The following is an 18,740-nucleotide window of genomic DNA, read 5'->3' on the forward strand; positions in this document are numbered from 1 at the left end:
AGGATACAAAAGCACTCCTTAACATGTCCTTAATATGTCCAGGTTTACACCAGCTGGGATTTACGAGCACAACAAGGCCCCCATCCTTCCCCTTACCACTCTGTCTGAAGTCCCAATCAACCATATCATCTGAAAGCCAGCAGTGGTAGCATTAGCACTGGAGATATGCACCTGTAGCCATGTGTCAGTGAAGCACCTTATACTACATTCCTGGTATTCTCATTAGTACTTTGCAAATGCTCCAAGTTCATCCATTTTTAATAGCTAGAGACCACGCATTCCCCCTAATGATTGATGGGAGAAATGGTTTAAACCACCATTTTGTTGGTCTTTGTTTCACTCCAGTCCTACATCCGTGACATTGACTCCTTAGCTCATCTAGGATCTGAAGTTTATCTCCAGGTAACAAAGCAGGTTCGCGTAGCACTGTCAGCTGGTCCCGCGTATGAACAAAGCACTCTTCGTCTATCCCAGTTTGGAGTTCTGCAATTGTTCAGGGTCAAAGGACAATTATAAATAACGCTAAGCACAATACAACACTGAAAACCTAACAACTACACTCAAGACAAGGGACTATACTACAGAAAAGACGAAAACTAAAACACACTACACACAGCTGCTGCAACAGGTTGCCATTAGCACGGCGCCTGGGAGTAAATAAGTAAGGGGAATGTATCATAGGTCCTGAATAACTGGGAGCACACTGTAGTCTAAAAAGAGCTGGTGATTGAAACCTATTCTCCAACCAAGCACAGTAATGAGAGAGAGAGTCACTGGTGCTGAAATGGTGAGATGATATGAAGGATGGCTGAGCCCCCTGCTATCCAGGAGCTGAAAGGCAAGGTGCGAGAATAAGTCTATAACTGCTAACAACGTTGGAAGCACACCATTATTTTGATTTTGGTCCAAGAACAAAGGTTTGCAGGTCTATTCTTCAGCCAAATTTCTAAATAAACCTGCCCAAAAATCAATATTAAAACCACACAGTTTCCCTAAATGTTAATTCTCATCAGACCTCATTCATTAATTTTTTTGTAAAGTTGTGTGCAAATTTTCTCATAGGCCAAATCAAAATAAATATTTCCACCAGATCTACCACAGTTTCAGTAAAGCTGATTTTCTTTACACTCATGTGTGTATATGTTGATGTATAAGTGTGTGTGTGTGGGGGGGGAATTCCCCATGACCCTGAAAAGGAGTAAGCGGTAGAAGATGGATGGATGGATGGATGGATGAACAGTAGAAGCCCATAGTGGCTTGAGAATCTGCATTGATGACAGCTAAAACACTTTACAAATATTACATATCTCTATATGTAACTATTGGTCAAGTTTCTACTTGTAATAAACACGTAGGCTAACATAACCGTGGATATAATACTTAGCTAGCTATGATGGTGGAAATCAATTAAGATTAATAAAGGCGTTCAAAATAGATTAAACCTGGATCATTTCAGGTACGTGCACACAGCTTTATTCATATCAAAGTTTCTACTATCACAACGTTTGAAGTAACTGTTTCTGTTAAGATTTTCGACTCTTAATTAAGCTGAGTCGTCCAATCAGCGGTAAGTAATCCATTTGCAAAATATACCTATAAAATTTTCCGTTTTGTCCAACTTGTCATAGTGTTTTCTGGCTTGTTAATTTGTTTTCTATCTAAGTATTTTGCGGACAATATTCAAAAGCGACTGCAAACTGTATTTGAAATTGCATTTCCTACTTGTGGATGCAGAAATTGTGGAATAATTCAAATGAAAATGCAAAACATGTAGTACCGTTTTCATTTACATGATCGTACAGTCTGCCAAATTTCAAAAGGAAATGCAACGTTTATTTGCAATTGCATTTCCCATGTGTTACGCTTTATGACCCTGTCATATTGAAACAGCAAAAGCAATTACCCTGTTTGCTATTTCACTTCCTCAGTGGTGCGTATGGAGCCTGACAATATTCAAAAGGAGTCTCAAATCCCTTTGTATTTGCATTTCCCATGCCTTGCACAGAAACCTGACAATCAGTGTTGGGGGCAGGAGTATACTAGGCGGTGTGTTTGTATTTGGAAATGACGTCACTCACAGTTGACCGCATTTTAGACTGCTTCACGATCACCGGACATTCACAGTACGTTTGAGATTCTCTCTTCTATTTCTCAAACAGTAAACACACAGAGAGGACAAAATGTGTACTGTCTTACTCTGGCGTGGAACGAGAACCAAGTACAATCCATCCATCCATCTTCTATACCGCTTATCCTTTCTTCAGGGTCACGGGGAAACCCGGAGGCTATCCCAGGGAGCATCGGGCACAAGGCGGGGTACACCCTGGACATTCATACACTGTGGACACTTAAGGACATGCCAATCAGCCTACCATGCATGTCTTTGGACTGGGGGAGGAAACCGGAGTACCCGGAGGAAATCCCCGCAGTACGGGGAGAACATGCAAACGCCGCACACACAGGGCCACGGTAGGAATCGAACCCCCGACCCTGGAGGTGTGAGGCGAACGTGCTAACCACTATGCCACCGTGCGCCAAGTACAATTTAATATATTATAATAAATTAATAAAGTCAGTAATGGACTAAAAACTGCATGAGCTGGGCAACTGTGTAAAATTCTACCAAGATTATAGTCATCTACATCACAGGATATCGAACGTACTGCAGTATTATGATACAGTATGGATACAGTATTTATTTACATTTTATAGCATATATTTAATTTAAAAATGATTAATTATATGACATTATTTTAAAGTGATTACACGCGTAAACAATTATTGTATAAGCATTATTGTTCCACATAAAACCCAGGGTTAGTCTTAGCAACTAAAACGAAAAACAACAAAACAACAAAACAAAAAAAGCAAGTGGTTTTTATTGCTACATTTTTTCTGCAAAAAAAAAAAAATTTTAAATTAACACACGGGAAATGCAACTGCAAATAAACTTTCCACTTCAACTTTGGCAGACACTGTTAATTCGTGTAAATAAAAATGAAAACGGTAACACACTATTTTCATTAGAATTATGTCACTTCCATAGTTTTCGGATATGTCGTTGTGTTTATAATTTGTTGTTTTGTTTTCAGATTTGTGAGTCGTTTCGCACTTCTCGGCCACCGTACTTTTGACAAGTCGCGCGCAGCAACATGTAACGTCAGAGCCGAAAAGTTTTACCGGCCAATCAGGTAGCGCTTTCCTCATGAATATTAATAAGCTTTCCTCTGAAGAGTCGTTTTGGAAACCGGAAGTTGCAGCAACTCCCCGTTAACGCAATATATATATATATATATATTTTTTTTAAATTTAATTACCATTTCATTTCTCATTTAACTAACCTATTTTATGAATAGATTATTGCAGTATGTTTTAAGTGCACCTAAAACATTTTAGGTACAAAGAAAATATCTAAAACATGTCTCGAATCTGCATGACTACTACGTCATTGTCACGTGACGCGGTTTGAATTCAGGCCGGGTGTAAACGCGTTTGAATCCTGGGCAGTTGGTAACGTTTCTGTTTTGGACGGGATTACAGTCATAGCTATAGTTATTGAACGTGTTTTACTTGCATTACAGATGATTTTATTTATTTAGCTAAGACACCTGGGTTCGTTCAATTAATAGTACAGGATAGAGTTTTTGACGCATTAAATTAAAAAAAAAAACCCGGAACATGGAAAAGTGGGAGTCTACAACACAACAAACCAGCACGTGAGTATATTCTCTAATGCTGAACAGATCAGTTAATTAATCCAGATTAAGTAACAAAACGTTTGTGTAAAGCAGATTGAATTGGGAATTAGCTGGCTACCCTGTCAGTATTTTATTTACTGTATATGAATTGAGCAGGATATGACATGGAGCTTCATGCTGTTGCATGCATGTACAGTACACACTGGTTTCCAGATTACTTTAATTACTAGGATATTAAAAACAACCCCAATTAATCACATCATATCATAATTACTGTCTTTCTCGTTTAAATAATAATAATAATAATAATAATAAATCATCTGTGATATTAGTGAGATTAGCTTAATAAAATGGTCAAGGTTTGATATGACACAGTCTCTCAACAGTACCATCAAATTATCTTATGCGCTAAAGTTCAAAATCAAATCACCAAACATGCACTTCCTAATACAGGGGTTCCCAAACTTTCCCAGGGCAAGGCCCCCCAAATGGCATTAACATGTGACCGAGGCCCCCCTTTTGCAAGATGTCTTTAAAACACATTAAAAATAAAGAGTTCTGAATATATCCCCCCTTTTTTATTATTAATAATTACATCTTACATCTTTATATTACATTAGGAATTGATTGTGTGTGTGTGTGTGGTTGTCTGAGACTGAGAACGAGGAAATCATGTATTTATTTATTTTTCACACCAAATTGTTGAGGCCCCTGGGCGCCCCCTGGCGGCCCCCACTTTGAAAACCACTGTCCACTTTTCCTTTTGGCTTATTCCCCGTTTACTAAAGAGTAATCTTCATAACAGAAGCTAACGAGACATGATTATAGTGCATCGTTTATTATTTTGATCGTTTCCGGCTATAAAGAAAAGTCCTGTTAACGAGTGTATTTTACAGAAAAGCGTATGTCCAACCAAACGTCGGGCATAGGTTCGTTTCATTTCCATGTCAAAAGGCATCTTTAATGATCTTTAAGTCTAATACGGTGCAGCGAAATCAAAAGTAGTATGCTTTAGCATTGACGGACTAGTCAAACGAATTCAAAAACGCATTAAAATCAGCGCCAAATGACAAACGAATCCTTCTATGACTCGAACTGTCGTCTTTATTCAGCCTACTCTACAGGTCAAGATTTTAAATTCACCTTGCCCGTGACGTATTCATTAAGTTCACACTCGATGCGACGTCGTATGTTCACTACACCAATGTATATGATCAAGTAAAGTTTATTAGCTCGATCAGCACAGTGACCTGATATTCCTTTAGATGCATTGTATTCCTCTGCCACAGTTGCCCGTTCAACCCTGTGGACGGCGGGATCCCATCATCATGGAGTGCGACCAAGGAAGAGTGTATTAGCCAGAATAAAGAGCAGCCTGGTGCAGTACAGAGCATGTACTGTAAGGAGCTTGTGCTTGGAGGTGACACAGAGTTTTCCTTCGAAGAGCTGCGTGCCCAGCGATATTATAAACGGCTCAATGGTATGTCTAAAAAAAACTGTTTGGTATAACTATAGTGGCAACGTTGTCTAGGACAGCCTTTGCAATACCTCACATGCAGAAAATGCAACGTCGATATCGATGTTGACACGACAGCCCGTAGCGTTCAGCCCAGATGGACAAAAGGGGGCGCTTGAGCACTTTTATTAAAGGTGTGTTGGGTACGATTTGTGAAAAAAAGATCTCAAACAGTGAGGTCAAGTTACAACTCTATAAGCCTGTAACGTCTCCTCATGATGATTAATGCGAATGTGAGGGGGAATTTGGGGATGTGTCTATAAGATATCTGACAAACGGTAAATCCAAATACAAACAAACCATCTGGGTCAGAAGGCAGGTTTCCAAACTGTTTTTTTCTTCTTTTTTTTTTTTTTCTGGTATTAACTCCTCGCTATGCATTGCTGATTCCCCCTAGCTCATCAGAGCAAGTACAAGTCAGACATTTTCCTTCACAGAACAATACATCAGTCAATCTCAGCGCGCTTAAAATACGTACATACATTTTTTGAATTTCTTTTTTTAATTTGTCAGAAAAAGTCTTACATTTGAACCAAGTCAAAGAAGAGCTGAGGTTTCAGATTGAGCAGAAACAGAAGCTTATTCAAGGGAGGAATGGTGCCGTCCAACATCGGGTAAGTGATTCAGACCTGTTCTTCACTAGCATGGGTAAATTTGAAACGTTTGATGTTCTTTTATTGTCACTATTGGTATTAAGCTGCAGTGAGGGCAATCATCTAGTACCATCAGGGCCTGACAAAGGCACAGGCTTTGACACAGTACATACTGCACGGCCGTTGAAACAGTACGCGCTAATCAGTATGTGTATGTAGTATGAATACAATCCCGGACATACTACGTCCGCCATGCTGGCATTGTCACGTGACCGTCAAAGTCATCATAAACACACACATCTTAAAGGGATCACATCAGGAAATGTACATAAGGAAAATGAACTGAATTAGTCATTTAATGTGGGCAGTATTTACAGGCTGAGGGATACTCGTTGCCGTTATCTTGGCCGGTTTAGGCATGATGGAGATCACAAAAAAGGTCTCAAACGCCGTGACGACTGTTTTCTTGTTTAAACCTTCAACAAGTTAGCAATTTATTCAGGTATTGTTAACCAAGGTTTAATCCTTAAAAAGAGACGACACGCCGTCTTCCACGATTTTTTTTTATTTTTTATCCTGAGCTCGTCCTCACCAGTCCTGTTGCATTATGGGAGTTTTGACTCACGTAGTGTCCATCTGTAGCATACTGCAAAAACATTGCTGCAAGCAGTACGCCATCCGGATATTTCTCGCCTACTGAGAATTCAGACATATTACCCCTATATATATATATATATATAATATAAGAGTTTGTGAAAATAAACAATTTAGTCTTCCGGGATCCACTGCATGGACACAAACAATAGGTCATGTGTCTGTTCTAAGGACACAGTCAACTCCTCAGCAAAATGACAACGGGAATGTAAGGAATTAGAACCGTCTTTAAACATCTTCATTTGTGGTGCTTTCTTTCTAATATTTTTGTGACCTTCTTTGTGATTTGCAGCCTCTTGATGTACCACAGCATCCCCAGCAGACTGCTGATGTCAGCAGTGCTCCTGTTGTTCCCTATGAGGCTGCTCCATTGAAAATTTACAGCGAGCCAGAAATATCTAGAAACACCGCCACGAGGTAATCGTCGATCGTAAAGATTTTAGTAATATCACTTTTTTTTTTTTTAAACATAATTTTTAAGATTGCTTTATATATTCCATCAGAAACATCATCATAAACCATGAAGACATGGGACCAGGTAAGCTCCATTCTTTATGGATGTCTTTCAGTGCATTTTTGTTGTTGTTGTTGTTGTTTGTTTGTTTGCACGTTTTCACGTGTGCTCTGAACATTACTGATCGTGAGTCAAGCGAGCATACTCCAATCATGAGACTGCTCACCATACACACGTGATCATTAATTTATAAAACATTAAATACTAGTCGTAATTTAGATTGCTAAATGAACGTACTTATCGGTTAAGCGATTTTGAGATTTTTCTTCATTTTAAATAATTCGGATAACATCCGAGTACTTTATTTAATTGAATAGAGCAGTGGTTTTCAAAGTGGCGGCCACCAGGGGGCGCCCGGGGGGCCTCAACAATTTGGTGTGCCCATCCCTCCCACTAGTATGTTTTCTCTTTCTCACTCTCAGACAACCACACACACACACACACACACACACACAATCAATTCCTAAATGTAATGTAAAGATGTAATTATTAATAAAAAAAAAAGGGGGATATATTCAGAAGTCTGTATTTTTAACGTGTTTTAAAGACATCTTGCAAAAGGGGGGGCCTCGGTCAAATGTTAATGCCATTCGGGCGGCCTCGCACCGAAAAAGTTCAGGAACCCCTGGAATAGAGAGTCACTTTAAAAGGACCTGAAATGTTTTGAGCAAGATGCCATTCTGAGAGGCTTGAATTTGATGTTGCAATACAAAAAAAGGGTATCCTGTGATAACAGTCTGTAGAGTTTACACAGAATGGTGCAAAAAAAAAAAAAAACATCCAGGAAGTGGTAGTTCAGAGAGGTCACATGAGAATGGCCTGACTGGTTTGAGCTGACAGGAAGTCTCATCGTAACTCAAATAACCACTCTTTACAATCGTGAACAGAAATGCAGGTTTATACAATAATAATTCCGTGATTTCTTACCGTAAAGCAAATGGCATTCTCCACATCTCTCATCCACTACACGCTCTACCTCGAGTATAACATAATGCTGTTGTACACGCTATATAGTGTACTACATGTAGCGTGTAAGATTTGAGATTCACCCACAGAGTGGGAAAAAAAATGTCTCAGAAGAATAGCTACAGCAAATGCACATTTCTGTCTTTATATGATTTCTGCAAGAAAGAGTAGGTGTAATTTATCTCATTTTTAAATACATTTCAATGTAACAGGGTCATTACTGCCGGACACGTCACACAAAAGTGCGGACTGACGCGGTCAACTGGTTTAAAACCGAACTGGAGATGTACTGCCTTTCAATTCTCGCTTCTTGATTTTAGCATCTAACCTCACAGCACTCGTGTTTTCAGTATGAAGGCTAATAAGACCGTGTTTGGCTGTTTATTTGCACACGTACACAAGTTTACAGCATGATAGTCTGGATTTGTGCAGCTATATTCTATCCAACTGTTCATTAATTGCAGCCTTCAATGAGGCTTTCTTTGTTGAATCTCACGTTGGTCAATCGTGCGGCCCTAATCCCCCTTTTTTGTTTTTTTTTTTTTTTTTGGTCTAACGTTCAGGTACAGCTGGTGTTAAACAGAGGCGTTCACAGCCATCAAAATGTTTTCCTATGTATGATGAGAATGTTTTGTCTGAGAAGCCAAATACAAGGTGGGTTCACAGTTAGCAAGTTAGCAAGCAAACTAATTATACCACAAAAAAAAACAAAAAAAAAATCATAGTACTTGGCAATATTTTGTGTTTTTGCTGTAATATTTATTTATTTATTTATTTATTTTCAGAAAAGCATTTTCTTAAACAGGTTTAGGTTTAATTTCAGTTTACTTCTTTAAAAAAAAAAAACACTTTGGTAATTTCTGCATGATTCTTGTTTTCTTTTAAGATCATCCTCTGTGAACCTCAAATCTTTGAAGCTGCCCACCTCCATTTTGAAATCCAGACAACCTGCATCAGAGTGTCCCAGTGATAAAGTAAAGGTTTTAGGTTGAATATCTCAGCATTTGGCCATTTTGTGTCTTTTAGTATTTTCCTGTAATTGTCCTAACTCGGGTTTCATTTGTCTCTTTGCTGTATATAGTGCTTTCAGTTTTTTTTTTTTTTTTTTCCTTCCTCTATTTAGGATGCCTCCCTTTCACGATCTGAGGAGGCCATCATCAACGCCCACTGGAATAAGACACTCTGCCGAAGCCCGGATGACACACGTGATTTTGTTTGTGCTGCTCAGCTGGCCTCCACACCATTCGGAGGACCAGGGAGACAAAACCCCTCAGAAAGAGTCCGGATGGAAGAACGTGAAGCCCTCAACAAAACTGGTTCTGTTGTCTTCAAAGAGCCGAACTCTGAGACCAAAGTAGAGCCGAATAAGCTGAGGTACTTCTTACATGAATCATAATTTTTCTTTATAAATGCGAGGGGAAACTTTTATGCTGAGAATTAGGATGATAATGAACGCGGCATTTACTGTTGCACGTGAATGGACATCAATTCACAATAAAGTCTCCTACCTGAGACTCTTGCTTGTGTAATGTCTTACCAAACTATGCGTAAGTATGGTTTAGGCAAAGTGATTTAGTCAAGCAGTAGCTGTAGGCTTTCCTTGCATTAGCCTTGTAATTCCAATTCAAATCTAAAAAAAAAAAGCAAGCAAACTTTACCAGACATGTACCGTCTGATCTGAACTATTGTGTTCGTTTGTTCTTTTAAGCCAGCGTAAATCAGTTCTTCAACGATAGTGTTTGAACTTAAGCATGCAGATATCCTGCAGACATTCACTTAAGTTTTAAGACTTAGTTCATTTGCTTCTTCAAATGTCTGTTTATTTTCATACACAGCCCGATCGAGGAGATCAGCCATGAGTGGGGTTATACCTCCTTAGCTTCCACCTGTCCTCTGGAGCTGGAATCACAAGGAAGGCCCACAGTTCACTCAAGAGTTACAGAGGTCATTCAGCCTACCTCAGGAAAAGCATTGTCTGCTCCTGCCCTCGGTGAGCCAATCCTCTGTGAAAGGGTGTAATCGTTTTTTAACTGGAACCAAACTCCACAGTTCTACAGGTTCTGGATCGTTCCAAGTGAAAGTGACCTGATCCATAGACTTTTAATGTCAGTGCATAAATAAATGTAAATCGCTCTGGATAAGGGCGTCTGCCAAATGCCGTTATTGTTAATACTGGTCATCCGTCATGCGTCGACCTCTGTGGCTTCGCTGGAGCGGATGACTATATGGGAGTTGCCTGGACGCTATACTTTCTCAGCGAAAGCGGTGATAAGACCAACTGTGAATAAAATCCAAACAGCCAAACGGCCAATTCATTTGAAGGGGAAACAAATTTCATTCACTTGTGGTAGCAAATAATGTCACATTGACTTTATCACTCTCTTCATTTGAGTCCCGTTTAACTCTTTCCTGTGCACTGGGGATAGTGGGCCTGTTATGGCAGTATTACACCATTAGGTGGCGCTTAACCCTTAACTTTAATTTAAAAAAAAAAAAAAAAGTCTAGAATTTTGTGAACAAAAATCTTGCATGCTGATCGGAGATATGATTCAACCGATCTATTCAGATATTCAGAAACCATGTACACAGAGCCAGTTAATGATATATAATTGTTATATATTGTATCTCTAAATCTAATACTTGCTACATAGTTAAACTGCTTCGCCACCATTTTGAATAAGATGTTTAGCATGTGTCCTGTAAATGCTTGTTTTAACAGAGACCGTGAATCCATGCAGTCTGGATGTCAGAAAAGCACTGCTTGATAATGTGGACCTGGGTTCTATTGCTAATTTCAGCAGGAAAGTTGGACCTCTACCTGACCCTGATGACCTCCATCTTGGTACAGTTTTAAATGTATATGACCCTTACATTTATTTGATTAAATTGACTTCTGACTAAATATAATTTATCATTCCAGATGGTGAAACACTGTTCTTCCTCAAAAAGATGGACGATCAGGGGATGTGCTTATATTTTTCAAATGGTGGTAGTGTTCTTGTTAAGGTATGTCTTGACTGTACTCATGATCTAAATTTCCATTGACTTCATGTACATAAAACAGGTGGTTATTGCATTAGATAATGTTTATGAATGTTGCAGGTGCTTTCTCATTCCCATCAAATTGATATCTTAGACGTTTTTATAAAGAATTTCACATATATATATATTATATTATTCATTTAAATTGAAATTGCAAGCACAATAAACCTCAGAAGAATCAGAAATGGGCCAATTTCCCATACACTGGAGTGAGACCACAGACGTCTCTCGAGCTGTCGCGATCTTCTTGCCAATAAAACATCTTTGGTGTGTCTCCTCAAGTCTTTTGGCCAATCAGAATCAAGATAACGGAATCGTCTTCTTTTCCATGGACAACTTTTCACCCGTTAAAGCCGGCTGAAGCCGATCTTTCGGAACGCTGGTCATCGGCTCGACGCTTTATAGTAATGGAGACAGTAAGGGACCGTCTAAAAAGTGCATGACCTGGGCAACTAAGATTCTACCAAATTATCATCGTCTACTTCGCAGGATATCCAGATTCTGGTTCGAGGCTTTTTACTTTGACCCCAATTAAAAGTGAGTCAGTCCATTGTATGGCAGTCCATATATGTCCACGTGTGGAAGTCCTCCGTAGTAGGGTTTAAAGAAGAGTAGCCTACAGACACTGCATTTTAGAATAATATCATTCCTAGTCCTTACCCAGAGGGCAGGAAGATTCCAGCAGATGCTGCCAGAATCGAAATAAATCAAATGCTTACAGTCTTACCCATGCAAGTTAGGACATGTGATGTGGTGTAATTTGAAGTTTTTCATAAGTTTATTTTTCAAAATTGGTATACATACTGTGGATCGTATTGTAATGGTTTGTCCACTGATCATAGGGTTGGCAGTTCGATTCCCAGTGCACGTGTCTCCACATGACGAAGTGTCCACGGGCAAGACACTCACCCCCAAGAGAGGAAGGGGGATGTTGAATGGGTGAATGAGAAACACTGTAAAGCTCAGGTTAAAAAGCGCTATATAAGGTGCAGACCATTTACCATTTGAGTCTCCCAGAATTGTCCTCCTTTCCACTGTAGACTCCAGAAAGCAGTGAGGAATCCATCCTAGTTTTTCATTGAGAAACAGGAGTTGTTATCGATCATTTCAGTCGGAGGAGTGTGGGATGTGTGCGCTCACGTAGAGCGGAAGGAAACTTTTGGCACACCGGCACTTTTATTGCCGTTCCCGTGGGTTTGCTTTGTTGTTGGAAAGACGTGATGAACAGTTTAATAAAGAACTCGCATTCTTTTCGCGTCAGAAACCCCATTGCACAGTTTGTTTGTTTTTTTTGAATAAGCGCTGTCAGTATTTGTTATGATATAATCATATCGTAACAATTACGATGATAATTGCTCTTTCTGTTTAAAGTCTTAAAATGTATTTTTTTTTTCACGTGAAATACCTTGGATGGAAACCAGTCCATTGTTGTATCTTTCTGGATCGTGCAGGTGGATGAATCTACAGTACCGTGGGATTTTTATATTGACTCTCAACTGAGGGCCAGGCTGCCTGCTGATCTACAGCACTGTCATGCTCAGAGCACCTGTTACCTCTATGAAAATGGATCTTTCACCTTGTGGCAGGTTCCTCAAGGGCAAACTATTCACGTATGAATCTCACTTTCTTTATCGCAGTAATGGTGCTGAATACATTTTCTACTACTCTGTTTGTTTTGTTTTTTTAAGCAGTCTTTTTCGTTTCTGTCTAGGAGTTATTAGAGGACCACGTGGATAGACGGGATGTTCCACATTTGGTGATCCGGTTGTTGGAGATGGTGAAACGTATGCACTCGTGTCGACTTGTTCATGGGGCGTTGCGCCCTGAAACGCTAATGGTGTGCCACAGGTACAAATATATAAACAGTATATAGTGGAAACATGTCAAAATCCCACATGAATTTATGGAGATACTAGAGATCCAGATCCTTTCTGCCTCTGGATGGAGCTCAAATCTTCTTTAATTCCAGACTGCTGGGACTACAGCTGCTCCTAAGGCCATACAGACTTCATATAAATCCATAATGAACTTTTTCACACTATCTGTTGTTACCCAGATGAGGATGGGTTCCCTTCTGAGTCGGGTTCCTCTCAAGGTTTCTTCCTCTTAAAACATCTTAGGGAGTTTTTCCTTGCCACCGTTGCCACTCAGTGGCTTGCTCAGTTGGGATAAATTCGCACCTTTAATATCTGTATACCATGTTGATATTTCTGTAAAGCTGCTTTGAGACAATGTCTATTGTAAAAAGCGCTATACAAATAAAATTGAATTGAATTGAATTGAAAATCTCACCATGTGAATGGCTGAATAATAAGCCTGGTATTATAGCCTGGTATTTGAATATAGTCTTTTCTTGTATGTATTGCGATATATTTGTGACACCTGATAGAAGGGTAGGCAGTTATTTTAATATTAAGCTGTAATATCGATTTGAATGTGATCATTTGGTATTAAAATGTTCCATAATGTAATCTATATATGCCTCGTATACCTACCCAGTACTCACCTTTATGCTCGGGTGTAATCATTGTTTCCCCAGCTGTGAAGACAGCGTTATCTGCGTGGATTTCTCAAATTCGTTGGATTTGGAGCTGCAGACTGACACGACGACGGCGCGGTATCTTCCTTCGGCTCAGGACTACATTAAACAGGGTTTATTGTTGCCCTCTGCCTCTCCTTACCAGGTAAATCTCCTCATGTGCAGCTGTCCTAGAATACCATCTCTTGTCTCAGCATGACACAGAAAAATCGGTCCTAATGTGTTCGTCGTCTTTCTTCTTAATAGGTGGACCTCTGTGGGATTGCAGAAATCGCGCACTTGCTGCTGTTTGGAAAAAAGATGAAAATAATTAAGGAGGCATCTTACTGGAGATTGGCAGAGGACTGTGGATCTCTGGATTGGCAAAGGACAGTTGAGCTCAGGTGAGGGGATATAAATGTTGTTAATTAGAACAAGGATTTACTATTTCAGTTTAATTTGAATTCCAAACAATTATGATTAATTACGAGGTTTTTTTTGTTTGTTTGTTTGTTTGTTTGTTTAATCTGTTTGGCCTTTCTTTTTTTAGCAGCCTGCTTGGTCCGTTGTGGCAAGACTTTTTCCACAATCTTTTGAATCCAGAGGACAACTCAACAGAGTTTATTTTGTCCAACTTAATCAACAACTTAAAGAACACGCTCTATGAAGACTTGGAGTGTCAGTTTTCTCTGTAATGTATGCTGTCAAGTCACTTTTCTGTGTTTTCGTATATATGTTTCTCTCACCTGATCTTCAAAAGTCATCGTCTGTTCCTTTTCACACAATTTCTTTCTTTCTTTTTTTTATGTTAGTTCAGATAATTAAATTCATCCATAACTTTACCTAATTATCTTATTCTCTACTAGTGTTGTGTTTTTAATCCTTCATTAAACAGGCAAAAATATGACACTTACAATGCTTGGGGTTTTTTGTTTGATTGTTTGTTTTGCTAATTTGTAATTATAATAGAAGTTAAATGAATGTGTTGGGGCGGGGACGGACTACTTATCACCAATGATTTAACCAAAGACAGCTTTTATAAACGACCGCACTATTCAGTGCTATGCCACGAAAACCAAATAGGTTTTTGTATTATTAAAGAGATGTGTTTTAATTTTGTGTGCATTCATCAAAGGTAACATATAGGCACACTTACACTATGAGTACTCTCTGAGGCAGAAGGACTCCCAACCGACTCAGTTTGAAGTTTCTCCTTCTACCTTTTCTTTCTTAATAGCCGATCAGTTTGCATTAGGCGTAGGGAGAACATAACTCTGTCGGGTGGTAGGTCTCCACGACCATAAATAATCTTTCCTCTAAGCCTTTCATGTAATGGGAGCCTTGAGGCAGTTGAGAATACAGGTGTTGTATTGCTTTGTTTGCTGGGAGGAGTGACTCCTCATTTGCTATTTAAATGGTAGTACAATGAAGCTGTTGGTAGGATATGGTCACTGGTTGAGCAAATAGTCATTCCTTCGTACTCCACCTCAAAGGTCTGGAATGTCTTACTGAAGTCAAGGGCTTTGTGAATAGGAATGGTTCCTTATGGATTTAGACTCGGACGTGTAAGTGGCAGATGTCTTTATTAACTCCTGGATAGTTGCTCTTTAAGACTGTGGATTGAATGAGAGAGACAGGGGGAAAGTATCATTCTGTAAGTGTCTTAGGTTTTAATGAACACCCAGATAATTCAGGAGTTCATGTTCATATTAAAGTGATTCCTTTTCTTTTAATATTTGCTAGGCAGCTTGAACACCGATAATGTGCCTGGCTGTGTTAACTGTATCATGTGTGTACTTGTCTGTACACATAGTTGGCTTAACCCAATTACGATGTACCTTGAGGGTGTGGCAAAAAAAAAAAAGATCTTAAAATTAAATGTATAACTGCTTGGTTGTTTTAAGGACCAAAAGATGAGGCAATGAGAATGAGTGTAATTTATATATATATATGGATTAATCTGAAACCTCAATCACAAATCTGTGAACCATTATAACATTTTGGCAATTGTCATGCATAGTTTTTCCTTTAGACAAATTCCCAAGGTGGAATTAAACCCAAAATTATAGTTCTGCTGGTGGTCCTGTACCTCAGACATAAAGCAACATATTTCATATATTTTTAAAAATATGTCTTATGTGTCCTGCTTCACCAGCATGCTCTCTCCTTTTAGACATCCAAAATAGCATTCCAGCACCACTAATAATTCTCATAATACAAACACATCAACTCTTTATACGTTATACTGGTTGCTATGTTAACTCCATTAGAGGCGCCTACAACAGGCCCATGAGGCATATGAGAGTTCAGTTATGGTGACAAATTAGCCCTGACAGGGATCATTTTGACCAGCCTCACACCTCCTACACAGAAGAACGCACCCAACTCATCCCAACATGTGCTGGCCTGTGTGCTGCATGTTGACAGGAGCAGCTACCACAGTTCTGTGTGCGCGAGACAGACAGACTGTGAGGTGTGAGTGAGTCTTTTGTCGAGTTCTATTGAAGCCTGTTTTCCACTTCTAGGCAGAAAGGTAAGTTATTTATTTTCTCTTAGGACAGGGTGGATTTGAGAGGGGAAGGACGGTCGAAAACACCTTGAATAAAAGGTAGTAAGGCGCAAAAGCTTCGAGTGGAAAGGTCATGTGACTTAATGGGAAGAACGAGATGTGGGAAGGGTAGTGACTCATCAGGCAATCTTTTCTTTGTTCAGCTTTCATTTCCTACTTTTTCATTTAAAATGCAGGCTAGACCTGAGGGGGGGAAAAAAAAAAAGGCTTGCATTTTCTTTCAGAGATTAGTGTATTTTTATTCGTTTTAGTGTGATGTCCAAAATGTTCTCACTTACCAGGATGGGCTGCAGGATGCAGATATTTCCAGCACTTTTGAAACGTGGTTAAGTGAGACAGGGACGAAGAAAGTTTGGACCTGAATTGATCCAGTGGAATTTTCACATTAGTGTCCTTGGGCTGTCTTAATGAAAAAGTAACTCTGAAAAAACAAGGTAGTTCTTAGTTGTCTCAATAAACAGATTTCTTATGCAGGACCTGATTAGCTGAGTAGTATGCAGTGTCTGTATTAAGGCGCCTGCTTACCAGTAGAATCTTTGACCATCAGTAAGTTGGTCGTCAGAAAGTGAGCACAACTTTGCACCATTTTGTGTCGTTATTATGAGCAATAGCAGTTTAGACTGTCGATGAGAACATGATGAATGTGTTAGATGATTCAGCATCTATGAAGGAGTGCTTTAGGAAAGTTTAGTATGCATTGATCAAGCTTAAGGTGTACGGTATCTTAGCGTTAAGCATGTTCGCCTCACACCTCCAGGGTTTGGGGTTCGTTTCTCGCCGCTGTCCTGTGTGTGTGCACATGCTCTCACTGTGCTGCGGGGGGGTGTTTCCTCCAGGTACTCCAGTTTCCTCCCCCAGTCCAAAGACATGCATGGTGGGCATGGTGAGTGGGCTGATTTTGATGTCCAAAATGTCTGTAGTGTATGAATGCGTATGTGATAGTGCTCTGTGATGGATTGGCACCCTGTGTACCCCCGCCTCGTCCCCGATGCACCCCACGGCTCTGACGGATAAGCGGTATAGAAAATGGATGGATGTTCACGCTTATAATACCTTGGGTATTTTTTTGGACTTGTTCTCCCTTCAGTCAGCTTCAGAATTATTGCTATCCTTAATAAAAGCTTGTCATGAATGATATATCGAGTATATTTTGAACATATGTGCAGTGTTATAGAGAACAGTATGTTTTCTTGAACAGTGCAGTTTTTCCATTTTAAAATGATTGGCACCCCTCGATTACTATTTGGTGAAGCCTCCTGTGGAGAAAATAACAGCAAGTAATATTTTCCTGTAATGTCTAAAAGCTTGGACACTCGAGTAGAAATTTCTTCGACCGCTCCTTCATGTAGAACTTTTGAAGTTGATATACTGTATTGTGTGCATACGGACTGCATTCTACCTACCTTAGTGCAAATGGGTGTGTAAATATGTGTACGTGGTACCCTACGATGCACTGGCGACATTACAGTGGAAAAGTGCGTTGGAAATAAAGTGAAAAAGAAAGACATACAGGCATGCAGTTTTTGCTTACACCATGCTCCTTTGCCTCATAGATGATCGGGTTGCACCAAGAAAAGCAGAATGGCTTGATGATGTGAGTGAGAGACTTCCATCACTAAATATCACCTGTGGCCAACAGGAATATAGAGGTAAGGCTTCATCGCATTCCTACTCTACCTACCTTAAAGTCTCCCAAAATGAATACGGTCCCCTCCAAAAGTATTGGAACAGCAAGGACAATTCTTATGTCTTTGATATATACTGAAGACATTTGGGTTCGAGATGAACGAGATGATAGACTAGAATTTCCTGATATTTACATTTCGATGTGCTGAACAAGTTACAGTGGTGCTTGAAAGTTTGTGAACCCTTTAGAATTTTCGATATTTCTGCGTAAATATGACCTAAAAGATGATAAGATTTTCACACACATACTAAAAGTAGATAAAGGGAATCCAATTAAACAAACAAGACAAAAAATATTATACTCGGTCATTTATTTATTGAGGAAAATGATCCAAAATGACATATCTGGGAGGGGTACAAGTATGTCAACCTTTGCTTTCAGTATCTGGTGTGATCCTCTTGTGCAGCAATAATTACAACTAAAAAATTTTGGTAACTGTTGGAGTTACCATCGGCTTGGAGGAATTTTAACCCGTTCCTCAGTACAGAACAGCTTCAACTCTGAGATGTTGGTGGGTTTCCTCACATGACCTGCTTGCTTCAGGTCCTTCCATAACATTTCTATTGGATTACGGTCAGGGCTTTGACTTGTCCATTCCAAAACATTACCTCTATTCTTCTTTAACCGTTCTTTGGTAGAATGACTCGTGTGCTTAGGATCGTTGTCTCGCTGCATGACCCACTTTCTCTTGAGATTCAGTTTACGGACAGATGTCCTGACATTTTCCTTTAGAAATCGCTGGTATACTTCAGAATTCATTTGTTCCATCAATGATGGCGAGTCGTCCTCTTCCAGATGCAGCAAAACAGTCCCAAACCATGATACTACCACCACCGTGTGTTACAGATGAGTTAAGGTTCTTATGCTGGAATGCCGTGTTTTCCTTTCTCCAGACATAACGCTTCTCGTTTAAACCAAAAAGTTCATTTTGGTCTCATCTGTCCACAAAATATTTTTCCAGTAGCCTTCTGGCGTGTCCATGT

At 39.5% G+C, this 18,740-nt stretch overlaps 1 protein-coding gene across 9 annotated transcripts; it reads left to right on the plus strand.

Annotated features, from left to right (window-relative positions):
• Positions 1–1,181: 1,181 nt before the first annotated feature.
• Positions 1,182–17,714, plus strand: bub1ba (BUB1 mitotic checkpoint serine/threonine kinase Ba). 9 transcript variants are annotated; one of them, XR_008384626.1, is made up of 19 exons: positions 1,182–3,716; positions 4,988–5,178; positions 5,728–5,828; positions 6,754–6,878; positions 6,965–6,999; positions 8,505–8,595; positions 8,828–8,915; positions 9,065–9,315; positions 9,777–9,931; positions 10,661–10,783; positions 10,862–10,947; positions 12,435–12,593; positions 12,695–12,831; positions 13,523–13,667; positions 13,769–13,905; positions 14,052–15,066; positions 15,873–16,034; positions 16,907–16,953; positions 17,624–17,714. XR_008384626.1 is itself a non-coding variant. In XM_053613651.1 (16 exons), exons 1-16 carry the CDS (start codon positions 3,679–3,681, stop codon positions 14,194–14,196), a joined length of 2,007 nt encoding a protein of 668 aa, XP_053469626.1. In that variant the 5' UTR covers positions 1,182–3,678; the 3' UTR covers positions 14,197–15,866. The 9 variants fall into 9 exon arrangements, 1 of the variants encoding a protein (XP_053469626.1); XR_008384621.1 differs by having other exon boundaries at positions 15,873–17,128; XR_008384622.1 differs by having other exon boundaries at positions 15,873–16,953.
• Positions 17,715–18,740: the final 1,026 nt, after the last annotated feature.

Source organism: Ictalurus furcatus, chromosome 25, assembly GCF_023375685.1.
Source record: "Ictalurus furcatus strain D&B chromosome 25, Billie_1.0, whole genome shotgun sequence".
Taxonomy (NCBI): Eukaryota; Metazoa; Chordata; class Actinopteri; order Siluriformes; family Ictaluridae; genus Ictalurus; species Ictalurus furcatus.